The 25319-nt window shown below is 38.3% G+C and overlaps 1 protein-coding gene across 1 annotated transcript; it reads left to right on the top strand.

Moving 5' to 3' along the window:
- The first annotated feature begins 3611 nt into the window (after positions 1-3611).
- On the top strand, positions 3612-4569 carry LOC145578174 (uncharacterized). The gene is made up of 2 exons (XM_081635544.1): positions 3612-3684; positions 3761-4569. Exons 1-2 carry the CDS (start codon positions 3612-3614, stop codon positions 4567-4569), a joined length of 882 nt encoding a protein of 293 aa, XP_081491670.1.
- Positions 4570-25319: the final 20750 nt, after the last annotated feature.

Here is a 25319-nt window from a genome sequence, read left to right on the forward strand (position 1 = left end):
TTTTTGAAACCTTGCCATTTAGTTTATATTCATGAATTTGTTTATCTAAGGGTATAATCGTCAATTTGCATATTTAAAGATGGGTAACTTTTTAATTTCAACAATAAAAAAAGTTAACAGAAGCTTCACTTGTTGATGGGGGATGACCAATTTGAAGAGCTTCAATGAAAATTTTAGAAACTTCATCCGTGAAATTGAAGCTCAAAAACAGCTTCAATGGAGGAGGACTGGAGGACGACACCCTTACCTTTAAGATTAACCATGCCCTTTATTTCTCCCCTTTTTTTAAGGTTTTAGTTTAATTAGGCAACGAAACTAAAATGGTGGTAAACATGTCGGTGAAGACAAAGAAGATGAAGATGACGGTGTAGTTGTCAGAAATATGAAGGAAATAGTGGTGTTGGTGAGGGATCGAGGGAGGCCGGAGGTCGAATGAATGGAGCAGCTTAAAATGAACAACATTTAAACTTTGAAGTACAAATAAAAGAAAATTGATATTTTTGCTAAAATTCATCATAAAAGATAAAATGAATTTGTTGATCTAGAAGAACAATGGGGGCACACTCTTTTGGTTCATGTTCTCAAATTCTTGTAACCAGATTACAGGAACAAATTGAGTATCCACAATTCCACATGACCACACTAATTCTAAGAACCATACCCGTTTTCTAATATTAATACTACATAAATGAAATATGTTTCTATCTTCACCCTTGCTCAATCATATTTTCTATCTTCTTAGTTTTCAAAAGAGTCGAGAGTCGCATTTTTCTTAAGTTGATAACTTTCTTATTTTCTTTCATTAGAGTATTTCTTTCAATAGTTGTAATTGGAGATTGGGAGTTTGAGTGAACTCTAGAGAAGTCGGTAGAGAAAGAGAGAGAAGAGAAAGAGAAGAGCAATAAGTTGAGGGACATACTGTTGGGAACTCTAAGTTCGTTGAGGAACTTGGAGATAGAGTCTTTAGCTTGTAATAGGTTGATTGCCCTACTATAGTAAAAAATCTTTCCTAAAATCCCAACTGGTTGTAGTTTTTCTTCTTGTTAGGGTCAAGAAGTTATCCACGCTAAAATCTCTTTGTGTGACTTTGAGTTCCTTTTACTTAGATTTTATAATTCCGGCAAAAGCTGTCTAATTCCTCCCATACTACAATTCACCCCCCCTCTTGTAGTATTCTTCTAAAGTAACAGAATGGAAGAAAGACAAACATATGAATTAGCCCAGCTAACATATAAATTTACAATATTAACCCCAATTGCATAGTCAAAATGACATGCATACCCTTTGAAATACTTGACATGTAAATTAATAAGGAAACTTGAAATTACCCCAATAATCCTAATTTAGGATACTTAATAAAATTGTTATTTCATCTAAGCCCACTTGTCAAAAGAAAAATAAAATATAATACATGTAACAATTTAAGCTCAAATTATAAAACAGGCAAAGCCCAATACAAAGTAATGGATATAGAGCACTTATTTAAAAATAGAAAATTATAAATTGTCCATAAATATCCATTAAAAAAACTCTGAATTTTGCATTTAATCTGAATAAAGGATAACCCTAGAAATAATAGGGTATCTTGAACTAGAACTTTTACACGATAGTCTCATTTCCACTTACTGCAACAAGTTTCAATTCCAATTTCGAATAATTTGATTAGCTACCATGTGCCACTTACCTCTAAATATGGATGTGTCCTATCATCTAAATTTTCATTTATCAGATTTAAATTGAACTTATACTTCCTCTATTTTTTTTTTAATAATTGCAACACTTCTCTTTTTCCCCTTGTCGATGCATATTTTCCATTGTTAATATCTTTAATTCCCGACATGTAAAAATTATAAACATTTGATATTAAAATTGTATAAGTCGAGACGAATCTAACAAGATCTCACATGACTATATTTTTACTAAATTATAAACCGTCAAAACTAGCCAAAACGAAATACATGAATAGTGTAAAAGTCAAATTGTTGCAACTACTAAAAAATAGAGGAAGTAGGAAATAATATTAGTTGTAAATGAATTAAAGTTTTTGTTTTTTGAGGAGACGAATTAAAGTTAAAATAATAAAATTGTGACAGACTGACACACACTAATATATTGATCAGGTAACTCTCAACCAAAAAAAAAAAAAAAAATAAATAAATAAATAAAAACTCCCTCGAAAGAAAGGGCGATCTCCTTGAAAGAGAGACTGAACTCGGTTTCGAACGACTGCGCTACGTTCCCTTTGAACGTGACTACTCCAGCGATGGTTGACGATTTGGCGGCTCAATATTCCTTCCTCAAAATAGACGAGGAAGAGGCGATTATGATGTTGGGGTAATTGAATGTGCAGAGAACAATGACAAAATTGATCTGATGCTCGTCAACAGATTGTGTACGGAACGCCCTTACAATGTAGAAGCGTTTAAACGCACAATGCTGAAGGTATGGGCTCCTAGCCACAATTTGATCATTAGGGTTATTAGCCCTAATTTATATGCCTTCCAATTTTTCCATTGGAGGGATAAGGAGAAAGTGTTGAATGGTAGACCTTGGTTTTGGGAGAATCATTTGCTTATCTTGAAGGAGATTGATGGTGATGAACAGCCAGATAAGGTAATGTTAACACACTCGCCTTTTTGGGTTAGAATTCTAAATTTGCCTTTCAACTGTCGTAATGATGCGTATGCTAAAGCTTTAACCTCGAACTTGGGGGAATTTATGGAGTTGGAAGATGATACATTAGGCCTGAACAGATACCGTCGCGTTCGTGTTCTGATTGATGTGAGGAAGCCTTTACGTTTGTATCAATGGATGAAAGATAAGAGGGGAGAAAGGGTGAAAGTGGAGTTCAAATATGAACGACTCCCATTTTTTTGCTTTGCTTGTGGGATAATTGGCCAGTCAGAGAGAGATTGTGTGACTGTCTCGGAAGAGGAGAAAACAAAAAAGATGGGATGGGGTATCTTCTTACGTGCTTCTCCAAGAAGGGGTTTCAATAAGATGAATGAGGAGGTTGTGGAAGTAACTCAGAGTAGACGCCAATTATTCATCACAAAGGAGAATGATCCTTCGGTCAAGGAAGCTAGCAACATAGTAGTACGGGGAGAGAAGAGTAGTAGTGGGAATAATTTAATTGAGAAGGAATTTAGAAGTGAGGAGGTAGTGGAGGTGCAGCCTGCCACATATATGGCAAAGGGAGGAAGGTTGTCTTTTGTGGAGGTACAGGGGAATGTGACAGATAGCTCCTATGAGAATACTGCCCCACAAATACTACACCAAACTTCTGCTACAATACAAAATGAAACCAAGCTTGCTATGTCTCCACTAAAACACATACATTCCTCTCAAAGTCAACCCTCCAATCAAAATGCTGCCATGTCAACCTACTCTGACCCACATACTCTTATGTCCCAGACTGTAACCCCGGCTCAGCAGCAAATTGAGTCCATTCTTATACCCACCCAGACTATGCCAAATATGAACTTCATGATTGGAACCTCTGACTTTAAATATCAGCCTAAAAAATCCAAAGAAAACCGAGACTCCAAAACAAGCCTGCTGCAATAAAAGATGTTATGGTGAGCTCGAATACAGGGAGGGAGTCTACGAGAATGGATATGATTGTTGATGAGTGTGGTGAGTACCAGGGAATTTTGGAGGATGGAAAAAGAAAGATGTCGATAGGTGGGCAGGTGGAAACAATGGTGGGAAGTGAAGGGGAAGGACCACTAAAAAACAGAAACATGTTACTGATGATAAGGGTTGGACTATTTCAACTCAAGTAGCGGAGGTTGGCGCAGACCAACCCTGCGAAGGCCAATAAAAATATTATGCTGGAACTGCAATGGGCTTGGCAACCCATTGCGAGTTAAAGCCCTCCAAGATTGGTGTTGGAGGGATAGGCCGGAGATAGTGTTTGTTTCGGAAACCAAGATTGATGCTCAACGGTTAGAAACTGTTCGTAATAGGTGTGGCTTCTCTAATGGCATGTGCTTGAGTAGTAATGGGAGGTCGGGAGGGTTGGGGTTTTGGTGGAGGGATTTAAATGTTAAGGTGGTCTCTTTCTCAAATCATCACATTGAGGCGGATGTTTGTGACAGCTCAAATAATGTAATGTGGAAGGCAGTGGGTGTTTATGGGTGGCCTAAGGCCGCACATAAACATAAGACATGGGAAATGTTGAGGAGGTTGAAGGGCGGGACTGATGCTCCAATGATTTGTTTTGGTGATTTTAATGAAATTTTGGATATGAATGAGAAAAATGGTGGTGTGGTCCGAGAGGAAAGACAGATAGATGCTTTTCAGGGTGTTTTGGATGAATGTGGTTTTAGAGATCTTGGCTACAAAGGGTGCATATATACATGGCAACGGGGTACTTCCATCGAGACTTTTGTTCGAGCAAGGCTTGACAGATACATTGCGGACTCGGGTTGGTGTTCTATGTTTCATTATGCTGAGGTTATCCACTTTTCAATTTGCCACTCTGACCATGCTCTTATCCTCCTTAAATTTGGTGATCTAAATGAATTCGATAGGCAAGGGAAAGTTTTTAGGTTTGAGGCTTTATGATTATCTAAGGATGAGTGCGGAAAGGTGGTCAAGGATGCTTGGAAAGAAGGGGCTGCTGTGTCTATTGCTGAAAGAATCGCTATGGTGGCTGGGAATCTTACTACATGGGTTGATAAATCTTTTGGGGTTCTGAAGAAAAAAAATTAAGAAAGCTGAAAAAAGATTACGTGAGGTTCAGGGAAGTCGTATGGATGCTCATACACTACTAGAAAACAGGTCTTTAGTATCAGAAAATTTAGTATCGGGTTTTGTAGATTGTAGAATCCTCAACAATTAAAACCCTAAAAACAAACCCAATACTATCCTTCATTCTCATTTGGGTTCAGAATCCTCAATAATTAAAACCCTAAAAACAAACCCAATACTATCTTATATTCTCATCTGGGTTTCAAATTCTCTCTGAACAATACAGGACCTTGCTATCGTGACAAAAGTTTTCTCCTCACTCAGGTGCCTCTCTCTCACTGCTGCATCATTGTCACTGATTTTATTTGTTGATCTTGCCAGATCCATTGTTTTGTATTTCATTTCTCCTAATTATGCTAAATTTCTTAGATTTTATTCTCCCATCCATTTTTCCCATTTTATTTTTAACTTTTGCATCTCCTTTAATGCACACAAATTCCCTGTGTTACTCTTACAATTCAACTCTACACTCATTTGGTTATGGTGTGAATGCTAAGAATAGGATTTGTGTTATTGGGTCTTAGTAGAAAAAGAAGAGCATGTCAATACCAAGTTGTAACTTGTGGTTCCATTTTTTTCCTACTTGGTCGAGGACTCGAGGTAACTAATGGTGTCCATGTTTGGGTTTAATCTGTTAGATATAGTAGGCCAGGGAAAGTTGATAAATTATGTGCTATTTGAATTACTATCATGTGTAGGGCTCTTTTATATTTTATCATTGTTAATTTTATTAGTCTCATGTTAAGGTATTCTGCTCAATAATTCGTTATTGTATTGTTAAGTAATGTTGTTTGATGTAGAGCTTTAATGTCTCCTGAATAATCTCACACTTTCCATGTTTATTTTGGTGCTCCACATTGCTTTATTCTATTCATCTTAGAAGATAATTTCCCTTATTAGTAAAGGTTAAGCTACAGGGCAATCATTTTATTGTCCAAGATAGTATAACTCTAAAAAATGTTTCTTTTGTCCAAATGAATATACACAAGGTAGTAAGATTTGAAATGCTTTCGAACTGTCTAGTGAGTTTAAGTTTACCAATCTCTTTCAAGTTCTTAATGTGCATATTCATCAAGTAATTATGTCAATTTTAAAGAGCAATTTGGGCATGTGTGTGTGTGTGTTGCAGCTATGTGTTTTTTCTATTAGTTTTAGTTCTTATAGAATTGATGGTCATACGAGTTCAAAACACTTGGAGTATTGTATGCCTTTGTTGTATGATGTTAATTATGTTGTTGGAGGCTCTTATATGTGATGATTTTTCTTTTTTCCTTTCTAAACAGCTTAAACTTTGTGATGATCTAGAATGCCCAAGTTTGAAGATTGTTGATGCAAGTGTATAGTTCTTTGGAGATCAAGTAGCTACTTTATACTTTTGTTAAGAAAACATTATGTTATGATATCAAGTAGTACAATAGTTTATGTTGAATACTGGTGGTGATGTAAAATGCACTTTGTATTATAAGCATGTATACTTTAGTTTTTTGTACTAGAGCTACATAATGAGATAGATATAAAATAAAAATTCTTTTGTACAAGTATTTGAATTATATATATAATTGTGAATTATTTATAAATTAGTTGTATACTATAGAAATTGAAATCAAAGAGTCTCTTATATGTGTACATACAAATATTAGAGTACTTTTGTTGTATTAAAGTATATCTTTAGTATCAGAAATTTTAGATACTAAAGGGTTTTTCCAAAATCAGTAATAATTATAGTATCAATAATTTCAGACACTATAGGGGTAGTTTAGTATTGGAAACCAATATGATACTAAAGATCTATTCTTTTGTATCAATTGTTTTTGATACCATAGTATGTATTTAGTAACAAAAGAATTTTGATACTACAAGAACATATAGTTGTATCGTAAATTCAGTTACTAATTATCCGATACTATTGATTTTTCCGATACAATAGGCACCCCTTTTTAGTATCAGATTAGAAATCTGATACCAACAAATTAGCCACAAAGGTGCTAGTATCGAAAGAGTGTCGGAAATTATTTTCGATACTAATGACCTTTGGTATCTGTAGACACCCAAATGTGTCTCTCCAAAACCAAACCCAGTGATGAATACCTTTCATGTCATCTGATAATCGAACGAAGTGAAAGTGTGAAAGGTCAGGTGATGCGGTTGGTTTTTATTAAAATTCTTTCTTTCTGTTTTCAAAAAACAACTCTATTTTATGAAAACAACCAATCCGGTTTAGTTTGGTCCACAACAAGGGTCCAATAATAGTGTAGTCGGATGGGGCTTGCAAAGAACTTTCCAACGATATATTATAAGCACAATTCCGATGAATAATGAGAAAGTTATGACCAAAATACTAAACTGGGCCCGGTTGATCTTTACTTACGGCCCAATGATCTAAGGGAGGGCCCAATGTTAATTATTATTCCTAGATTTATTAGAATTAATTATAGTCTTCTAGAATTCTCTAGAAGGTTCTCTTTAGTCCCAATAGAATTAGAATTAATAATTAGATTTTGATAAAGTTTTATTTGGAATAAAATATTATTTTATGAAAAATACGATTTCAATTTTCATACGGACTTTACAAGTCAATTTTGATTGATAAGTGGAATCCATGTTTGAAAGCGCGTAGGAATCCAGACCCTGTCGCCACGCGACAGAGCTTGTCGCCAAGCGACAAGGTCGGTTTTGCAGCGACAGCGTGGAGTTTTATTCCTTATCAAATTCTACCTATTTTCGGACTGTTTTCTTATAAATAGGGTCCTGAACCTCCGTTTTTAAGAAAAAATAATCTACAATTCACAATCATCATCTACAATCATCTATTCTCTCTATGCTCTCATCTCTCTAGCTTTTCATAAACAAAATTCCGCATTCACGAGATCTAGACACACCTAGCCGAGTTCGAAGTTGCCTTCACCCTAGACGTGAAAGGTTATAATTTCTGAGGGTTTGGTCCCTAATTTCTATTTCAATTATTTAATTTAATTGTTTGATTTTATATTTTCCTTGAAGTTACTAACGCGTATATTTTGTTATTAGAAAGAGATACGAAGCATCAAAGTATGTAATCTTATTGCTCTATTCTTGTAGAAAGCATGTTTAAATTTGTTTAATTCCTAGTATCATGTTAGGATGTTTTTATTGCTTTCTAGTAGCATGTTTAGGGTGCCTTTTACTCTTTTCTAATATCATGTTAGGGCTAAAGCTTTGATCTTTAATGCTTAGAGATATGCTAGGGTTTGTTATTAATCTTGTTAGTATCATGCCTAGGATCTTGCTAATAATATTATGCTTAAACATGATTATTTTAATTATGATTATTATTATGATTATGATTATGATAATTGTTATTATGTTGCTTGATATTTATTATTTGTTGTTATTGTTTGATTACGCCTTTTATGTATGTTTAAAGGGAATTTGTACTTGTAATCACGCTTAATAAGATAATTAATAATCTTGTTTAGGGCTAATATGGTTATAATTCAAGTGATCGCCAATAATAGTTTTGCTTGTGCATTAAAATCAACCAACATAGATAAACAGGTTTAGGGTAAACCTATTGATTGCATGTTAGTCAGAAAGCGCACATGAATACGAGAAGAATGAAGTAGAAGCCTATTATTATGGCAGGTTCAATCTCTTTTAGGTTGGATTTGTACCTTCATCCCCGAACCCTATTTGGTTCAAGACCTTTTGGAGTTGACGATCTCCTGGATCGTTAAGGGGTGTAATCTTCACCTTGTGAACGGTTTACAAGTTCCTAAAACTTGTTGGCGACTCTTTTGCTCTAGTTTCCTTCCCTTTGGACGCCACCATGCTTAAGTTTATGATCACAGTGGGGTTCAAGTTTGGGGTAATGGCTTGAAATATTCCCTACAGTATCGGAAAACCGCCCTTTAGTATCGCTTTTTTTTTTCTGATACCAAAGACCATTTTTCTAGTAGTGATACTTTGCATCAAGGTCATCTAGTTGGGGACGAGATTGCTGAACTTAGAAGACTCGAGGAGTCTTATTGGTATGCGAGATCAAGAGCTAACAAGCTTCGTGATGGGGACAAAAATACTAGTTACTTCCATCATAAAGAAAGTCAATGGAGGAAAAAAATGCAATCTCAGGTCTAATTGATGATAATGGGAATTGGAAGACATCAAAAGAAAAGGTGGGGTCGATTATTATTACCTATTTCCATGGTATTTTTGCTTCAGATCAGCCTGACAATATGGAGTGTGCTTTAGAAGGGATTGAGAGCATGGTAACTGAAGAGATGAATGAGGTCCTTGCAAGAGAGCCAACAGGGGAGGAAATCAAAGAAGCTCTATTCCAAATGCACTCAAATAAAGCCCGAGGCCCGGACGGAATGCATGCACTATTTTTTCAAAAAATTTGGGTATTATTGGTAATGATATCATCAATTTTGGTAAATCTTGGTGGAATGGAGATGTGAACCTAAGTGAGGTAAATCATAATTGTATTGTTCTTATCCCTAAATGTGATGATCCGAAAAAAAATTACGGAGTTTAGGCCGATTAGTTTGTGCAATGTTTTGTACAAATTTATCTCATTAACTCTAGCAAACAAGTAAAAACCTCTCCTTGGTTCGATTATTCCTGTGAATCAAAGTGCTTTCATTCCTAATAGGCTTATCACTGATAACGCTCTGATTGCTTTTGAAAATTTTCATTCTATGAAGAGCAAGGGTGAGGGGAAGGATGGGTCGTTTGCTCTCAAATTGGACATGAGTAAGGCATATGATCGAGTAGAGTGGAGATTTTGAAGGTTATGATTAGAATGGGGTTCCAGATAGCTTGGATTGATCATATTATGATGTGCTTAAAGAGTGTTTCTTTCTCCTTTAAGTACAATGGCGCTATTTTGGGGTCCCTTATTCCCTCTCGTGGCCCCCGACAAGGGGATCCTATTTCCCCTTATCAGTTTTTATTATGTGTAGATGCTTTTTCTACTCTGATCTCGAAGGCGGCAAGAGAGAATTTGATACACGGGGCTCGTATCTACAGGGGGCGCCTAGAGTGTCTCATTTATTTTTTGCAGATGATAGTATCCTTTTTGCGAAAACTACATTGAAAGAATGTTCTATAATTGCTGATATAATCAATAGGTATGAAAGGGCATCCGGTCAGAAAGTCAATCTTAGCAAAACAGAGGTAGCTTTTAGCAAATGTGTGAGTGCAGAAGGGAGGAAATTAATCGTTGATACTTTGGGGGTAAGAGAAGTGGACAAGCACAAGAAATATTTGGGATTGTCGACTATAATTGGGAGGTCAAAGAAAATAATTTTTACTTTTTTGAAAGAGCGAATCTGGAAAAAACTCCAAGGGTGGAAGGAGAGGCTCCTATCAAGGCCAGGGAAAGAGATTCTCATTAAAGCGGTGGCACAAGCAATACCCACCTATATGATGAGCATTTTTAAAATTCCCGATGGTTTAATTGACGAAATTCACTCGTTATTGGCAAAATTCTTGTGGGGCTCAAATGGCGCGGAGAGGAAAATGCATTGGCATAAGTGGGAGGACCTTTGTATCTGAAATCAAAAGGAGGACCGGGGTTTCATGATTTGAGGGTGTTTAATCAAGCAATGTTGGCAAAACAAGGGTGGAGATTGATGACTGATCATGGCTCTTTGTTGCATCAGAATCTGAAAGTGAGATATTTCAAGAATGTTGAGTTCTTGGAGACAAAAATGGGGTATAATCCAAGCTATAGCTGGCGTAACTTATGGGGGGCCAAGAGTTTACTTCTCAAAGGCTTGAAGTGGAGAGTGGGGAATGGTACCCGCATTAAAGTTTGGGATGATTCCTGGCTTCCGGGTAGAGGAGCTCATTTTGTTCCTACTCCTCTTGCTAATAGTGATCCTGATCTCAGAGTATGTGATATTATTGACAATACAAGGCAATGCTGGAATGATGCTTTGCTTGGTACAACTTTTTCTGCTGCTGACAGACTCACTATATTAGAGCTACCTTTTCCTCTCTCTGGGCAATGTGATTGTAGACACCCAAAAATGTCTCCCCAAAACCAAACCCGATGATAAACAACCTTTCACCGCCATTATTGGTCAGGTTGAGTATTTAACCTTTGTAATGCTTAAATCCATATTCATTCCCAATACATTTCATAAACCAATCCAATTCCTAGCTCATTTCCCTAAACCATAACTTACTTTCCACTTTTCGTGTTCACATCACAAAACCGAGAGAAACTGATTTTGTGGCCTTACAATTTTGATCCAATTATTATTTTTTTAGATAGTCCTTGAAATAACCCTTCCAACAGTATATCATAAGCCCAATTCCGATTTAAAACGAAGAAGATATGAGCAAAATACTAAACTCGGCCCAAAACCGACACCCTTTCACTAAAACGGCCATATCTTAAAATATAAAAATGATTTTGACATGATTCTAATTGGATTGGAAATTATACTTGATACTCTTTTCAATGATATATTATATGCCTTATTCCGAGTTACGGATCAAAAGTTATCATAGTTTTAAAAACAAGTAAAAAACTGGAATTACCGCGCAACAACTAAATTGCCGCGTCACGGCAGTTGCTGACGTGTCACGGTACCTGGTACCGTGACACGATATTCTGAACCGTGTTGCGGTACACATATCGTGACACGGTGCTTTCCCGTTGACAGGCTAAAGTCGTATCACCTAATCAAAAGTAATTACCTAAGTCCTCCAACTAAAGTAGATAGGGAAGTAGGGTCGAATCCACAGGAAAACTGGTGTTTCTATTCCTAATTAATTATTATAATCCAAATTATTAAAGTAACCAATATTTGATGTGATTATAAACTATACTACGAAGATTATGAGTAAAGAGAATAATTAAGGAAGAAATCAATAATAATAAAGCCTAGGGCATAGGTTCACTAATAAACAATATTCCAGGGTAAAACACAATAATCAATCATCAATGCATTAATTAATCAGATCATAAAGGGCTTTCGCTACGTGTTACAATCACATAATTAATTTACCGGTATTAAATCTCATCTCTCGAATCTCGACCTAACCATTTATAAATTAATCTGCCTATTGAAACTAAGCCTAAACATCAATTCTCATCTCTCGAATCTCGAATCAATATTGCTAAACTCATACAATTAAACCTGGCCAAATCTAATTGCATAGCATATAAACAATCAATAGGAAATCAATTAAGCATTAATGATCAACAATCATAAAATTACCCTTTCATATTATTTATTAGATCCCCGAAAACCCTAGAAGGAAAACTACTCAGACATAATTAAAATTAAGCAAAACATAATAATTAAACAAGACATGAAAGAAAAATAGAATGAATAAAATACTGAGATTAATTAAGAGAGAAATCGTACCAAGTTGGCGGAATTACAATAGAGTTGAGGAACAAGAAAGAGAATAAAAGTCTAGAGAGAGAAAGTTGAGTAGAGAGAAGGAAGAGAATAAAAACTAGAGTAAGAGAATTATGAAGAAGTCTCCAATTTTGTCTCCTAAAATTGCATTAATACTAAGCAAGAAGATTTCCGCTAAAACAAAAGTAAAACGGAAAACTAAACTCCCTAAAGAAAACACGCGCCCGGTCGGGCAGTGGCTCGCCCGACCGGGCCCGCCTTTTCCTCTTCAAATGTCTTCTCGCGCCCGGCCGGGCAGTGGCTCGCCCGACCGGGCCCGCCTCCCTTGCCTTAGATATCTTCTCGCGCCCGGTCGGGCGCGTGATCCGGGCGCGGGTCCCTTCAAGGTATTGCTCCGCCCCGCCCGGCCGGGCGCGCCTTCGGGCGGAGCTCTAGTGGTCCGGGCGAGGCTTCTTGGGCCTCGAGGCTCTTCCTTGGGCTCACCAACTTGGCCCAAACGCCTCATATCTCCAAAACTGAGCCCTTAGTCACCGATTTGCTACCTCCAATCGGTCTTGGGCTATCGAACGTGGTCGCGGTCTTTCAATACTTGTAGATGCTCCTCGAAAAACCCGGGAAAATGCTCCAAGTACGCAAATTCCTACAAAACTCAAGCAAAACTACCAAAGCACTGGAAAACACAAATTAGTAATAAAAGTGGCTCGTAGGAGCCAAAAACACTACTAATTACGACCAAGGGACGGGGATAAATATATATATAAAATGTCACATCAAACTCCCCCAAGCCAAACCTTTGCTTGTCCCTAAGCAAAGAGCTCCTCAATGAACAATAAAACATGCCTCACCCCAATATAAAAATCAAGCACAAACGATTCAAGGCAAATCAAGTGAGCATGCTTCAAAACCAACCAATCCTATCCATCTAATCGCCCTTCCTCCCCAACAATTGTCAAATAGAGCAAACCACAAGAGCATATAGAATTCAAGACTAGTGCTCACACACTCAACTCTCATTTATGTGGCAAGTAAAAGATGTACTCGATCGCTCTCCATCCCAACCCCTTTAATGTGAACAGTGCCCTCCCAAACTCACAACACTCGTGTGTTTGAAAAGACATACACTCAACCTATTAGTCGACTCGGAATATGTCAAATCATAACTTGCATTGATAAACAACACTTTCACATTTACACAACTCTATGCACAAGGTCGGAAGGTCTTTAAAGCTTGTAATGTAAGGCTAGGGTGAAGGGTAAGATAAATTTGGGAATATGTGAGAGAAAAGCCTTGCTAAAAGGGAGCCATATCCTAATAAACCCATGACCAAATATAATGATCATACACATCTCCAACAAAACTAACTCCAACACAAATCCACCAAATATACTCCAATCATAAAAACCAAACTCAATACTTACAAAATTCACTCATAAAAATATGATAATATAAACTAGAGCGAATAAACAAAATCAAACTCAAATATTTACAATGATACTCAATTTTTTCTCTTTCTTTTCTTTTGATCAACCTTCACTTAGATAATTTGAACATCAAGCACTTTTTTTTCTTTTTGCTCTTTTTTTTTTCATTTTTTTTTCTCCCTTTTTTTTCATTAGAAGTTCACTTCCTTTTTTTTTTACTTTTTTTCCTTTCTTGAACTTCTTTTTTTTTCTTTTTCCTTTTCATCACACTTTTATTTTTCAAATATATACACAATAAAACTCATCAAAATAAAAATATGATCAAGAACAAATAACTTCTTAAACCCACCCAAATTGTGCAAATAATGTGCACACTACAAACTCCCTCACCTCACTCACTAATAGCTCCCCCAAGCCAAGCTTGGGACTAGTAACCAATGGGGCAAACATGGCTTGTAATGTGGCTAAAAACAATAAAAAGTCAAGGCAACAACATGGGTAGCAAGAAGGGAACAAATGTATCTAAATAAATCTGAAGGCTACCTAAAAGAACAAATGCCTTCGTCCTCCACATGTGCATAATAATGAGTTATGAAACACTACTCATCGTTGCAAATCAATACTCAAATTCATTGACATACCAGGAACTAAACACACATTCCTAACCAAATCAACTAGTCAAGCACTATATTCACAAGTAGTTGGACAAAATTGACGCATGTTTAGGAATCCAAGTAACTAAACTTCAAATCATGATCAACTAATCCACAACGCTCAAAATCAAATACCAAGAATCAAAACAATTTTTCTCAAGTATGGGGCACAGGGAAGCATGATTTACAGTTCATTGGTTCGTATTTTTTTATTTTTTTATTTTTTATTTTTTCAATTTTTTTGTATTTTTCATATAAGGAAAGCAATAAACTAATCTAAAAAGCAATAAATCTAAACTAACAAAACACACCAAAAATAAACAAAAATAAAGAAAAAGGAAGAAGAAAAAATATATACCAAATCCAAAAATCTCCCCCAAGCCAAGATCGGACAATGTCCTCATTGGCTCGAAAGTAGCCCAGCTGGCTACTCATCCTCATCTTGGTCCATCCGAGAGGACCCACCTGCTCCACCACTGGAACCTGCACCATCTGCACCAAAAGAGCTACCACCGAAATAGTTAGCATGAAAAGTCCCCCCCGGCGGTCCCCCAAAAGGAATGTCCTGGCCGTACCCATGGAACGAGGAATAGTCTGTGTAAATACCATGGGCAGTGGGATCCCTATCGTATCCCTGAGGTGGGGGCTGGAACCAGTCTGGGTAAACAGCATCGTCGGGAATGTTTCCCCGACGAGCATAATCATCATAAATGGGGTAGAGTCCCCTACCCTGGTTCCTCTCTAGGTAGCCTAGCCTCTGGTCGACAGAACCAATCATCTGTCTGAACTCGGTCTGGGTCTGCTCTATGCGACCTATGGCCTGGCCAATACTCTGCAAGTCCCAAACTTGGTCAGAGTCACCGTGAGGGACGGAATGGGACTGTCGGGGTGGTGATGGTGGCTGTGGAATGGGTGCATAGGTTAGTTTGGGCCCGGTCGGGCGCCAATACCGCCCAGTCGGGCGATCAATTCTTCTCCAAAATTTCTTCTCGCGCCCGGTCGGGCGCTCCTTCGCCCGGTCGGGCGATTATTAAACAAATTCTAAGCCAACTCTCGCGCCCGGTCGGGCGCCAATACCGCCCGGTCGGGCCCGAGAGTAAGGTTTGACGATTCTACTTTCTTCAAATTTGGCTAACTCTTTTCTTGTAAACTGTACCAAAAACTCATAAAACTCATTAAATTCCCTCCTCTCTCCTCTCATAAGAAAAAGAAGAAAAATAAAAATAAAAACAAGTAAAATACGGGTTGCCTCCCGCAAAGCGCTGGTTTATCTAGGTCCCGCACGACCTACTTACCATAGTTTTCTCAAGGTGAACTGGAACTAGTTAGGTGTAGTAGTTCAACTGCACCAATTGTAGCCCCTTCGTGATATATCTTAAGCCTCTGACCATTTACCTTGAACTCATTACCATGCTCGTCAAACAACTCTACAGAACCGAACTTGTTGGCCCTTTTCACTGTGAAAGGACCCGACCACCTTGACTTCAACTTTCCTGGGAAAAGTTTAAGCCTAGAGTTGAATAACAACACCTTGTCACCCTCTTTGAATTCTCTCGGAAAGATCATCTTGTCGTGCCATCTCCTAGTCTTCTCCTTGTAGACTCGCGCACTATCATAGGCCATCAACCTAAACTCATCAAGCTGGTTAAGTTGTAGAAGCCTCTTTTCTCCCGCTAGCTTAGCGTCCAAATTGAGCTCTTTAATAGCCCAATATGCCTTGTACTCTAACTCCACCGGAAGATGACATGCTTTACCATACACAAGTCTATAGGGAGTGGTACCTATAGGGGTCTTAAATGCGGTTCTATATGCCCAAAGGGTGTCATCCAACTTATCGCTCCAATCTTTCCTAGATTTTGCTACCACCTTCTCTAAGATGACCTTAATCTCGCGATTAGACACTTCGACTTGGCCACTAGTTTGGGGATGGTAGGCTAGCCCTGTCCTATGGTAAACACCATACTTCTTTAGGAGGGTATCTAACTTCCGCTCATGAAAGTGGGATCCTCCGTCACTGATTATGGCTCTAGGCACTCCAAATCTAGGAAAAATAGTTTTCTTGAAAAGCCTATGGACCACCTTGGCATCATTGGTAGGAGTGGCAATGGCTTCTACCCACTTGGATACATAATCTACGGCGACTAGTATATAACGGTTCCCTCTAGAGGAAGGGAACGGTCCCATGTAATCAACACCCCAAACATCAAAAATTTCTACTTCCAAAATCCCAGTTTGAGGCATCTCGTGCCGCCGCGAAATGTTGCCGGTCCTCTGGCAAGAGTCACAAGCCTACACAAAAATGTTAGCATCCTTGAACATGGTGGGCCAATAGAATCCTGACTCGTTTATCTTGGCCACTGTTTTAGAGGGACCATGATGTCCTCCATAAGGTGAAGTGTGGCTGCTAGTGAGAATACCATGTACCTCCCATTCTGGGACACACCTGCGAAATAATCCATCTGCACACTCACGAAACAAAAAGGGATCATCCCAAAAATAATGTTTGACATCATACAGGAATTTCTTTTTTTGTTGGTAGGACAAGTCAAGAGGTAGAGTACCACCCACTAAATAATTTGCAAAATCGGCGTACCAGGGGTGTTGCTCTACAACTGCATACAGGTTGTCATCAGGGAATGAATCATCTATGGGGAGAAAATCCTTACCCTCATCATACCTGATTCGTGACAAGTGATCTGCCACAACGTTCTCTGCACCCTTTTTATCCCTTATTTCAATGTTGAAGTCCTGGAGCAAGAGAACCCACCGGAGTAGCCTAGGCTTTGATTCAGCTTTGGCTATCAAGTACTTTAAAGCTGCATGGTCAGTAAAAACAATAACTTTAGAACCAACTAGATATGATCTAAATTTTTCTAAAGCATAAATGACAGCTAAAAACTCCTTCTCCGTAGTGGCATAGTTGACTTGAGCCTCATCCAAAGTTTTACTAGCATAGTAGATAGCATGTAAAACTTTGTCCTTCCTCTGTCCAAGCACGACTCCTAGAGCAAAATCGCTTGCATCACACATGATCTCGAAAGGAAGATTCCAATCGGGAGCACATATGATGGGTGCCGATATCAAAGCCTGCTTAATCCTGTTGAAAGACTCAAGACACTCATCAGTAAATATAAAAGGGGCATCCTTAAGTAAAAGCTGAGTCAGTGGTTTGGCAATTTTAGAAAAATCTTTGATAAAACGGCGATAAAACCCCGCATGACCCAAGAAACTCCTAACTCCCTTAACATTAACTGGGGGAGGTAATTGCTCAATCACTGAAATTTTAGCTTTATCTACCTGTATGCCCTTATCAGATACAATATGACCTAGGACTACTCCCTCCGTCACCATAAAGTGACACTTCTCCCAATTTAAGACCAAGTTGCATTCTTCACATCTTTTAAGGATTTTAGCTAAATTTATTATACATAAATCAAATGAAGAACCATAGACACTAAAATCATCCATAAAGACTTCCATGATAGACTCTATGAAATCAGAAAAAATGTTCATCATGCAACGTTGAAAAGTAGCAGGTGCATTACACAAACCAAAAGGCATTCTACGATATGCAAAAGTGCCATAAGGGCATGTAAATGTTGTCTTTTCCTGATCTTCAGGGTGGATCGGAATTTGGAAAAATCCTGAATACCCATCCAGATAGCAAAAGAACTTATGGTTAGCTAACCTCTCAAGCATTTGATCAATAAAGGGGAGAGGGAAATGGTCCTTTTTAGTGGCGACATTTAATCTACGATAATCAATGCACATACGCCACCTTGTAACAGTTCTAGTGGGAATTAATTCATTTTTATCATTTTTAATAACGGTCATCCCACCCTTCTTAGGAACCACTTGTACAGGACTTACCCATTTGGAGTCAGAAATAGGATAGATAATACCTGCATCAAGTAATTTCATAACCTCTTTCTTGACCACCTCTTGCATATTGGGATTCAACCTCCTCTAGGGTTGAATGCAGGGCTTGTAGTTGTCCTCTAGGTGTATCCTGTGCATACAAAAATCTGGGCTTATACCCTTGAGATCATCAATACTGTACCCTATTGCCCTTTTGTGGGTTCGGAGAACCTCTAGAAGTTGGGAAGTTTGTGGGTCATCAAGTGCAGTACTAATGATCACAGGGTGCATTTCCTGCTTATCAAGAAAAACATATTTTAAATGAGAAGGGAGAGGTTTTAGTTCAGGTTTCTTTACCTCTGCAGGTTTCGATTCCTGAACTAATTTTACTACCTTCTTATTTTCTTTGTCATCAAGTTCTTCCATGGCAAGTGCTTTCTCAATAATATCCACCTCCTTGCTCCAGATACTCGCATCATCTGCAGACAAATTACCACAAAGTATTTCTTCCAAGGGATCCCTTGCAAGAATCTGTGTCAAGCTATCATCACAAATATCATCCATTATATCAATAACATCAATCAAACAACAGTTTTCCTCAAGCATAGGACCTTTTAAAACCTTCCCTAAATTAAAAGTAATATTATCATCACCAACAGATAGGGTTAGTTTACCATTTTTAACATCTATAATGGCTCCTGCAGTATGGAGAAAAGGCCTACCTAATATAATGGGTATTTGTGTGTCCTCAGCCATGTCCAATACAACAAAATCAACAGGGATGAAAAATTTACCAACTCTAACAGGGACGTCCTCTAAAATACCTAGGGGATATTTAACAAAACGGTCTGCCATTTGCAAAGTGATATTTGTAATTTTTAAATCACCCATATTTAATTTAGCACAAACAGACGATGGCATTACACTGACAGAAGCACCCAAATCACATAATGCTTTATCTATGAAGACATTACCAATATGACAAGGGATAGAAAAACTACCAGGATCCTTTAATTTAGGAGGAGATTTATTTTGTAACAATGGACTACACTCCTCAGTAAAAGCTACAGTTTCTACCTCATTAAAGGCCCTCTTCCTAGTCAAAATATCTTTCATAAATTTAGCATATGCAGGAACCTGTGTAATAAGTTCAGTAAAAGGAACCGTTACCTGCAAATTTTTAACAACCTCCAGAAACTTACCAAACTGCTTGTCCAACTTAGTCTTTAGTTGGCGATTAGGGAATGGTAATTTGATAACTGGTGGTGCTTCCTACTCTTCCCCTGGGGTACATCCTTCCCTGGGGTTGTACCCTGCAATGAATCATCAAAAATATTAGCATCAGGAATTTTACCCTGCAGACCTGCAGGGGAAATTGGTACAACGGAATCAGGATTAGCAATATTAGATAATTCAGGTTCATCCTCCTTGGGCATCTGGGGCCCATCGTAGTGTGAACCACTCCTTAGGGTGATTGCATTTGCATGATCCATAGGTTGAATTCCCTGCGCTGGCAGAGCTCCCTGCTGACGAGATTGAAGGGTAGAGGACAATTGTGCTATTTGGGTGTCCATGACTTTATTATGGGCTATAATAGAGTCAATCTGTTGGTCTCTACTCTCCATATGTTTTTGCATGTTAGTCAGCATTGCCCTAATTTCTGATAAAGCAAGGTCAGAAGATGTAGTAGGGGGCTGTGATGGGGGTTTCTGATTAGCATGAGGATGGTAATATTTCTGCTGTGGAGGGGGTGCTTTTTGTGGTTGTTGTGGAGGTGGAGGATTTTGAACATGGGTGCTACGGTAAGATAGGTAGGGATGGTTCCGGTAGCCAGGATTGTAGGAATTGGAGTATGGGTTATTTTGCTTGTAAGTTTGGAAAGCATTAACTTGCTCCATTGAACTCCTGCAATCTTGTTCAAAATGACCTACACTTCCACAATTTTCACAGAAAGCATCATTAGCATTATTAGAAACAGCAGAAACATTAGCAACAGAATTAGGATTGTTAGTAGTAAGATTATCTAGTTTCTGACAAATAGAAGTAAGCTGGGCTTGCAATAAAGTGACTGAATCAACATGATGCTTGCCCTTGTTAGCAAAACCTCTAGCATTCCCATATTGGGAATTATGGATTGCCATATCTTCAATAACCTGACCTGCATCATCAACATTTAAATTCATAAATCTACCGCTAGTTGCGGAATCTAAAATTGTCCTAGATGCATTTCCTAAACCATTGTAAAAAGCTTGAATCAACTGCCACTTCGCCAAATTGTGGTGGGGACACTCCCTCTGCAGATCCTTGAATCTTTCCCAAGCTTCATATAATGCTTCATCTGCCTCTTGGGCAAAATTCTGGATAGCGCTTCTCAATAAAGTTGTTTTCTCTGCAGGGTAATATTTATTATAAAAATTCAACGCAAGAGTCTCCCAGTTAGTAATACCAAGTGCAGCTCTATTCAAACTATTAAACCATAATTTAGCTTTTCCACATAAAGAAAAGGGAAAAAGAATCTCCCTGATTTGATCCTGCGTTACCCCATTTTGCCTAATAGTATTGCAGTATTGACAGAAATCTGCAATGTGAAGATTAGGATCTTCACCCCTTGCTCCACTGAATTGCTTTCTTTCTATCATCGTTATGAACTGGGGCTTGATCTCGAACTGGACTCCCTCGAGGTCGGGCGTAGGAGAAAGATGTGGAAAATCCGTCAGCGATGGTTGCGAATAATCGCTAAGCTTGCGAGGTGGAGGTGGTGGTGGTGTACCCATCTCTAGTTCTGAATCAGAAGAATGCTCTGAATCACTAGAAGTAGGTAATGGATTTCTAGGAATATTATTACTCCCAGAGTCTGCTGAGATCTGCCTGTAGAAATTCTTCTGTCTATGAAACGAGCGTTCGATCTCAGGATCGAATGGAATGTAACCTGATCTGGAACACCTGGGCATAAACAAAGAACTAAAAAGACAGATATTAGAACTACCTCAAAGAACTAATGTCCTTTGAGGCAAAAGGGAAAAATAATCTAAACTACAAAAACAATTAGAAATAAAAATAAAACCGTTTCCCCGGCAACGGCGCCAAATTTTGACAGGCTAAAGTCGTATCACCTAATCAAAAGTAATTACCTAAGTCCTCTAACTAAAGTAGATAGGGAAGTAGGGTCGAATCCACAGGGAAACTGGTCTTTCTATTCCTAATTAATTATTATAATCCAAATTATTAAAGTAACCAATATTTGTTGTGATTATAAACTATACTACGAAGATTATGAGTAAAGAGAATAATTAAGGAAGAAATCAATAATAATAAAGCCTAGGGCATAGGTTCACTAATAAACAATATTCCAGGGTAAAACACAATAATCAATCATCAATGCATTAATTAATCAGATCATAAAGGGCTTTCGCTACGTATTACAATCACATAATTAATTTACCGGTATTAAATCTCATCTCTCGAATCTCGACCTAACCATTTATAAATTAATCTGCCTATTGAAACTAAGCCTAAACATCAATTCTCATCTCTCGAATCTCGAATCAATATTGCTAAACTCATACAATTAAACCTGGCCAAATCTAATTGCATAGCATATAAACAATCAATAGGAAATCAATTAAGCATTAATGATCAACAATCATAAAATTACCCTTTCATATTATTTATTAGATCCCCGAAAACCCTAGAAGGAAAACTACTCAGACATAATTAAAATTAAGCAAAACATAATAATTAAACAAGACATGAAAGAAAAATAGAATGAATAAAATACTGAGATTAATTAAGAGAGAAATCGTACCAAGTTGGCGGAATTACAATAGAGTTGAGGAACAAGAAAGAGAATAAAAGTCTAGAGAGAGAAAGTTGAGTAGAGAGAAGGAAGAGAATAAAAACTAGAGTAAGAGAATTATGAAGAAGTCTCCAATTTTGTCTCCTAAAATTGCATTAATACTAAGCAAGAAGATTTCCGCTAAAACAAAAGTAAAACGGAAAACTAAACTCCCTAAAGAAAACACGCGCCCGGTCGGGCAGTGGCTCGCCCGACCGGGCCCGCCTTTTCCTCTTCAAATGTCTTCTCGCGCCCGGCCGGGCAGTGGCTCGCCCGACCGGGCCCGCCTCCCTTGCCTTAGATATCTTCTCGCGCCCGGTCGGGCGCGTGATCCGGGCGCGGGTCCCTTCAAGGTATTGCTCCGCCCCGCCCGGCCGGGCGCGCCTTCGGGCGGAGCTCTATTGGTCCGGGCGAGGCTTCTTGGGCCTCGAGGCTCTTCCTTGGGCTCACCAACTTGGCCCAAACGCCTCATATCTCCAAAACTAAGCCCTTAGTCACCGATTTGCTACCTCCAATCGGTCTTGGGCTATCGAACGTGGTCGCGGTCTTTCAATACTTGTAGATGCTCCTCGAAAAACCCGGTAAAATGCTCCAAGTACGCAAATTCCTACAAAACTCAAGCAAAACTACCAAAGCACTGGAAAACACAAATTAGTAATAAAAGTGGCTCGTAGGAGCCAAAAACACTACTAATTACGACCAAGGGACGGGGATATATATAAAATGAACACATCACCCGTGTCTATTCCATGTTTTTCTCATGCGTTTATGAACTTGGACGCATTTTTAGGCAAATTGTACACCGCAACACGGTGGGCTATACCTTGCCACGGTGGACTAGTGCCGTGTCACGGTACACATACCGTGACACGGTTCTTTCACGTGTCTTCTCCGTGTTTTCTTTACGGAATGGACGTTTTTTGGGCCGAATTGTGCATCGCGACACGGCGCTCTGTGCCGCGCCACGGTGGATAATGTCGTGACACGGTTCCTCGTACCGTTTCATGGTGCCCAACACCGTGTCACGGTGCCCAATTAGATTTTTTTCTGCAGCTCTTATCTATTCTAGGGTTCCGTGCATCCCTCTGCTCGTCTCCTCTATAAATACAAACCTGATTTCTGCAGTTTCGGGGCACCAAAAATCATTTTCTCTCTCCTTACACCAAAAACCTTCTATCTTCTCTCTCTTGCTTAAACCTTATTTCTAGCCTCCCTATTCCTCCACCATACATCCCTTAAGCACTCTAAGGAGTCTATACTTGACCCGAGGTTCCGTCCCTTAAATCAAGGCGTGAAAGGTAGAATTAACTGAGGGTTTGGACCAAATCAACTCTACTTTTTATTTAATTTAATTGTTTCAATTTTATTCATATTTTTATTGAAGTTATTAACAGTTTATTCATGATGTAGCAATTCAAGAAAACACGAAAAGTGAGTAATTAATCATTAAATTACTTATTTTTATTTTAATATTGCTAGTATCATGATTAGGTTTATTATTATTTGATTTGACTAACAATTTATTGTTGAATTGCTTCCAATATTAATGTTGGTTCTATTATATTTTATTATCACTATATTGCATGTTTAAAAGGAATACATAATTGAAAATCACGCCTAATAAGATAATTTGGACAACCGATTTAGGTTCCTTTTTAATCTTGTTGTTTAATTAAGTGATCACAAATATTTTAGAATTATATGTTGCATTAATATTCAACCCCAATTTAGTCTAATGTTAGTTTGGAGCAAATTGAATATTTTGTTTGTATGCCTTTGAGATCGCAAGAATCACTTTTTATAATAAGAATCGAGTAGAGGCCAATACGGGTGAATGTGACTCCATGACTCACTTCGTACCATCATCCCCGATCCTCCTTTCGTGGTTCCGAACCATATGGAGTTAGTAATATCGTGGATTATGAATGGGATGTAACTTTCATGGGTCAATCGTTGTTGTCTATTGTTGTCCCTTATCGTGGTTGCCTTTTATGATCCGTGAACGGTTTACAAGTTCCTTAAAAACTTGTTGGCGGCTCCCTACTTTCCTTGTCCCTAATCGTATATGTCAATTCCCACTTCCTATGAGTGCCAAATATATTCACAACATGCTTAACGTAGGCGCACTTCAAACAACGCCTACAGTGATACACGGTTTTGGTGGTCTACGAAGGATGGGATTTATTATGTAAAATGTGGGTATTGGCTTGGTCGAATGGGGAATCTTAGAACTTGGGATTTATTTCATGGGGATGACTCAACTTCTATGTGGAAGCTGATCTGGAATGTTGGTGGGCCGCACAAGATTTGTCACTTCTTATTGGCGAGCTTGCAAAGGGAGCTTGGCTGTTATGGCAGAACTTCACAGACGCCACTTAAGAGACACCAAGCAATGTCCTTTTTGTGAGGGAGAGGATGAGTCTATTATGCATACCCTATTCAGATGCAAATATGCTAGAGCAATCTGGAATCACAGTGATATGAAGGATCTACTTGTTGTTGCCCCATCTCTTTCTTTTGCTGACAGATTGTGCTGGATATCAGGTAAAATAAATAAGGATCGTCTTCGAGTCTTTGCTTCTCTTTGTTGGGAGCTTGACACTGTAGGAATTCGCATTTATTCAACAACGAGACTAATATTGATGCTGTGTGAGTGGGAATTGGGTTTGTAAAATTGTCCTATGATTATGAGGTGTATAATGCTAAGGTGGGAGGTGCAAGAAGTAGTGTTAATTCCTCTCTGAATGCATCCTGGACTCCCCCTCCTTTTGGCAAAATTAAGGTGAATGTTGATGCTCACATTATGAGTGATTGCGGAAGTTTGGGGTTGTTTTCAGAGGATCTAATGGACAATTAATTGCGGCTGCTGTGAAACATATGGAAGTGAGATGGAATTCGGAGATGGCAGAGGCTGGTGCCGCACGATTTGGGGTGGAATTAGCTCGCAGATTGGGGTTTCAGGAGGTTTTGTTGGAGTGCGATTCATTGTCAGTGGTTCGTGCGATTCAGACAAAACAGCAGGGGCATGCTCCCATCTTCCTCCTGTACGAGGATATCTTTAAGGAAAATGGTGCTTTTATTTCTTTCCAATTTAAGCATATTAAAAGAGCTGGTAACTCGATTGCTCATTATGTTGCTAGATGGGCAACGGATGTAAACTCGGAACGTATTTGTACTAACTCTTTCCCCAAAACCTTCAAACTTTGGCAGAAATTGATCTTTATTAATTGATTGCTCCGTTGGTTTCAAAAAAAAAAAAAAAAAAAAAAAAAAAAAAAAATCTATCTCCTCAACCAATCGAGTAACTCTTTACCGATCGAGTAAATCAATTATGAAAATCGGCCCATAACATATGATTAGTTTTTAACCCCTTACATGATGAAAATAAGAAAGAGGCCAAAAGCAAAAGCTATCTCCTTATCTGGCCTTATCCTATGC

The sequence above is a fragment of the Chenopodium album genome, chromosome 14 (genome assembly GCF_948465745.1).
Source record: "Chenopodium album chromosome 14, dcCheAlbu1.1, whole genome shotgun sequence".
Classification (NCBI taxonomy): domain Eukaryota; kingdom Viridiplantae; phylum Streptophyta; class Magnoliopsida; order Caryophyllales; family Amaranthaceae; genus Chenopodium; species Chenopodium album.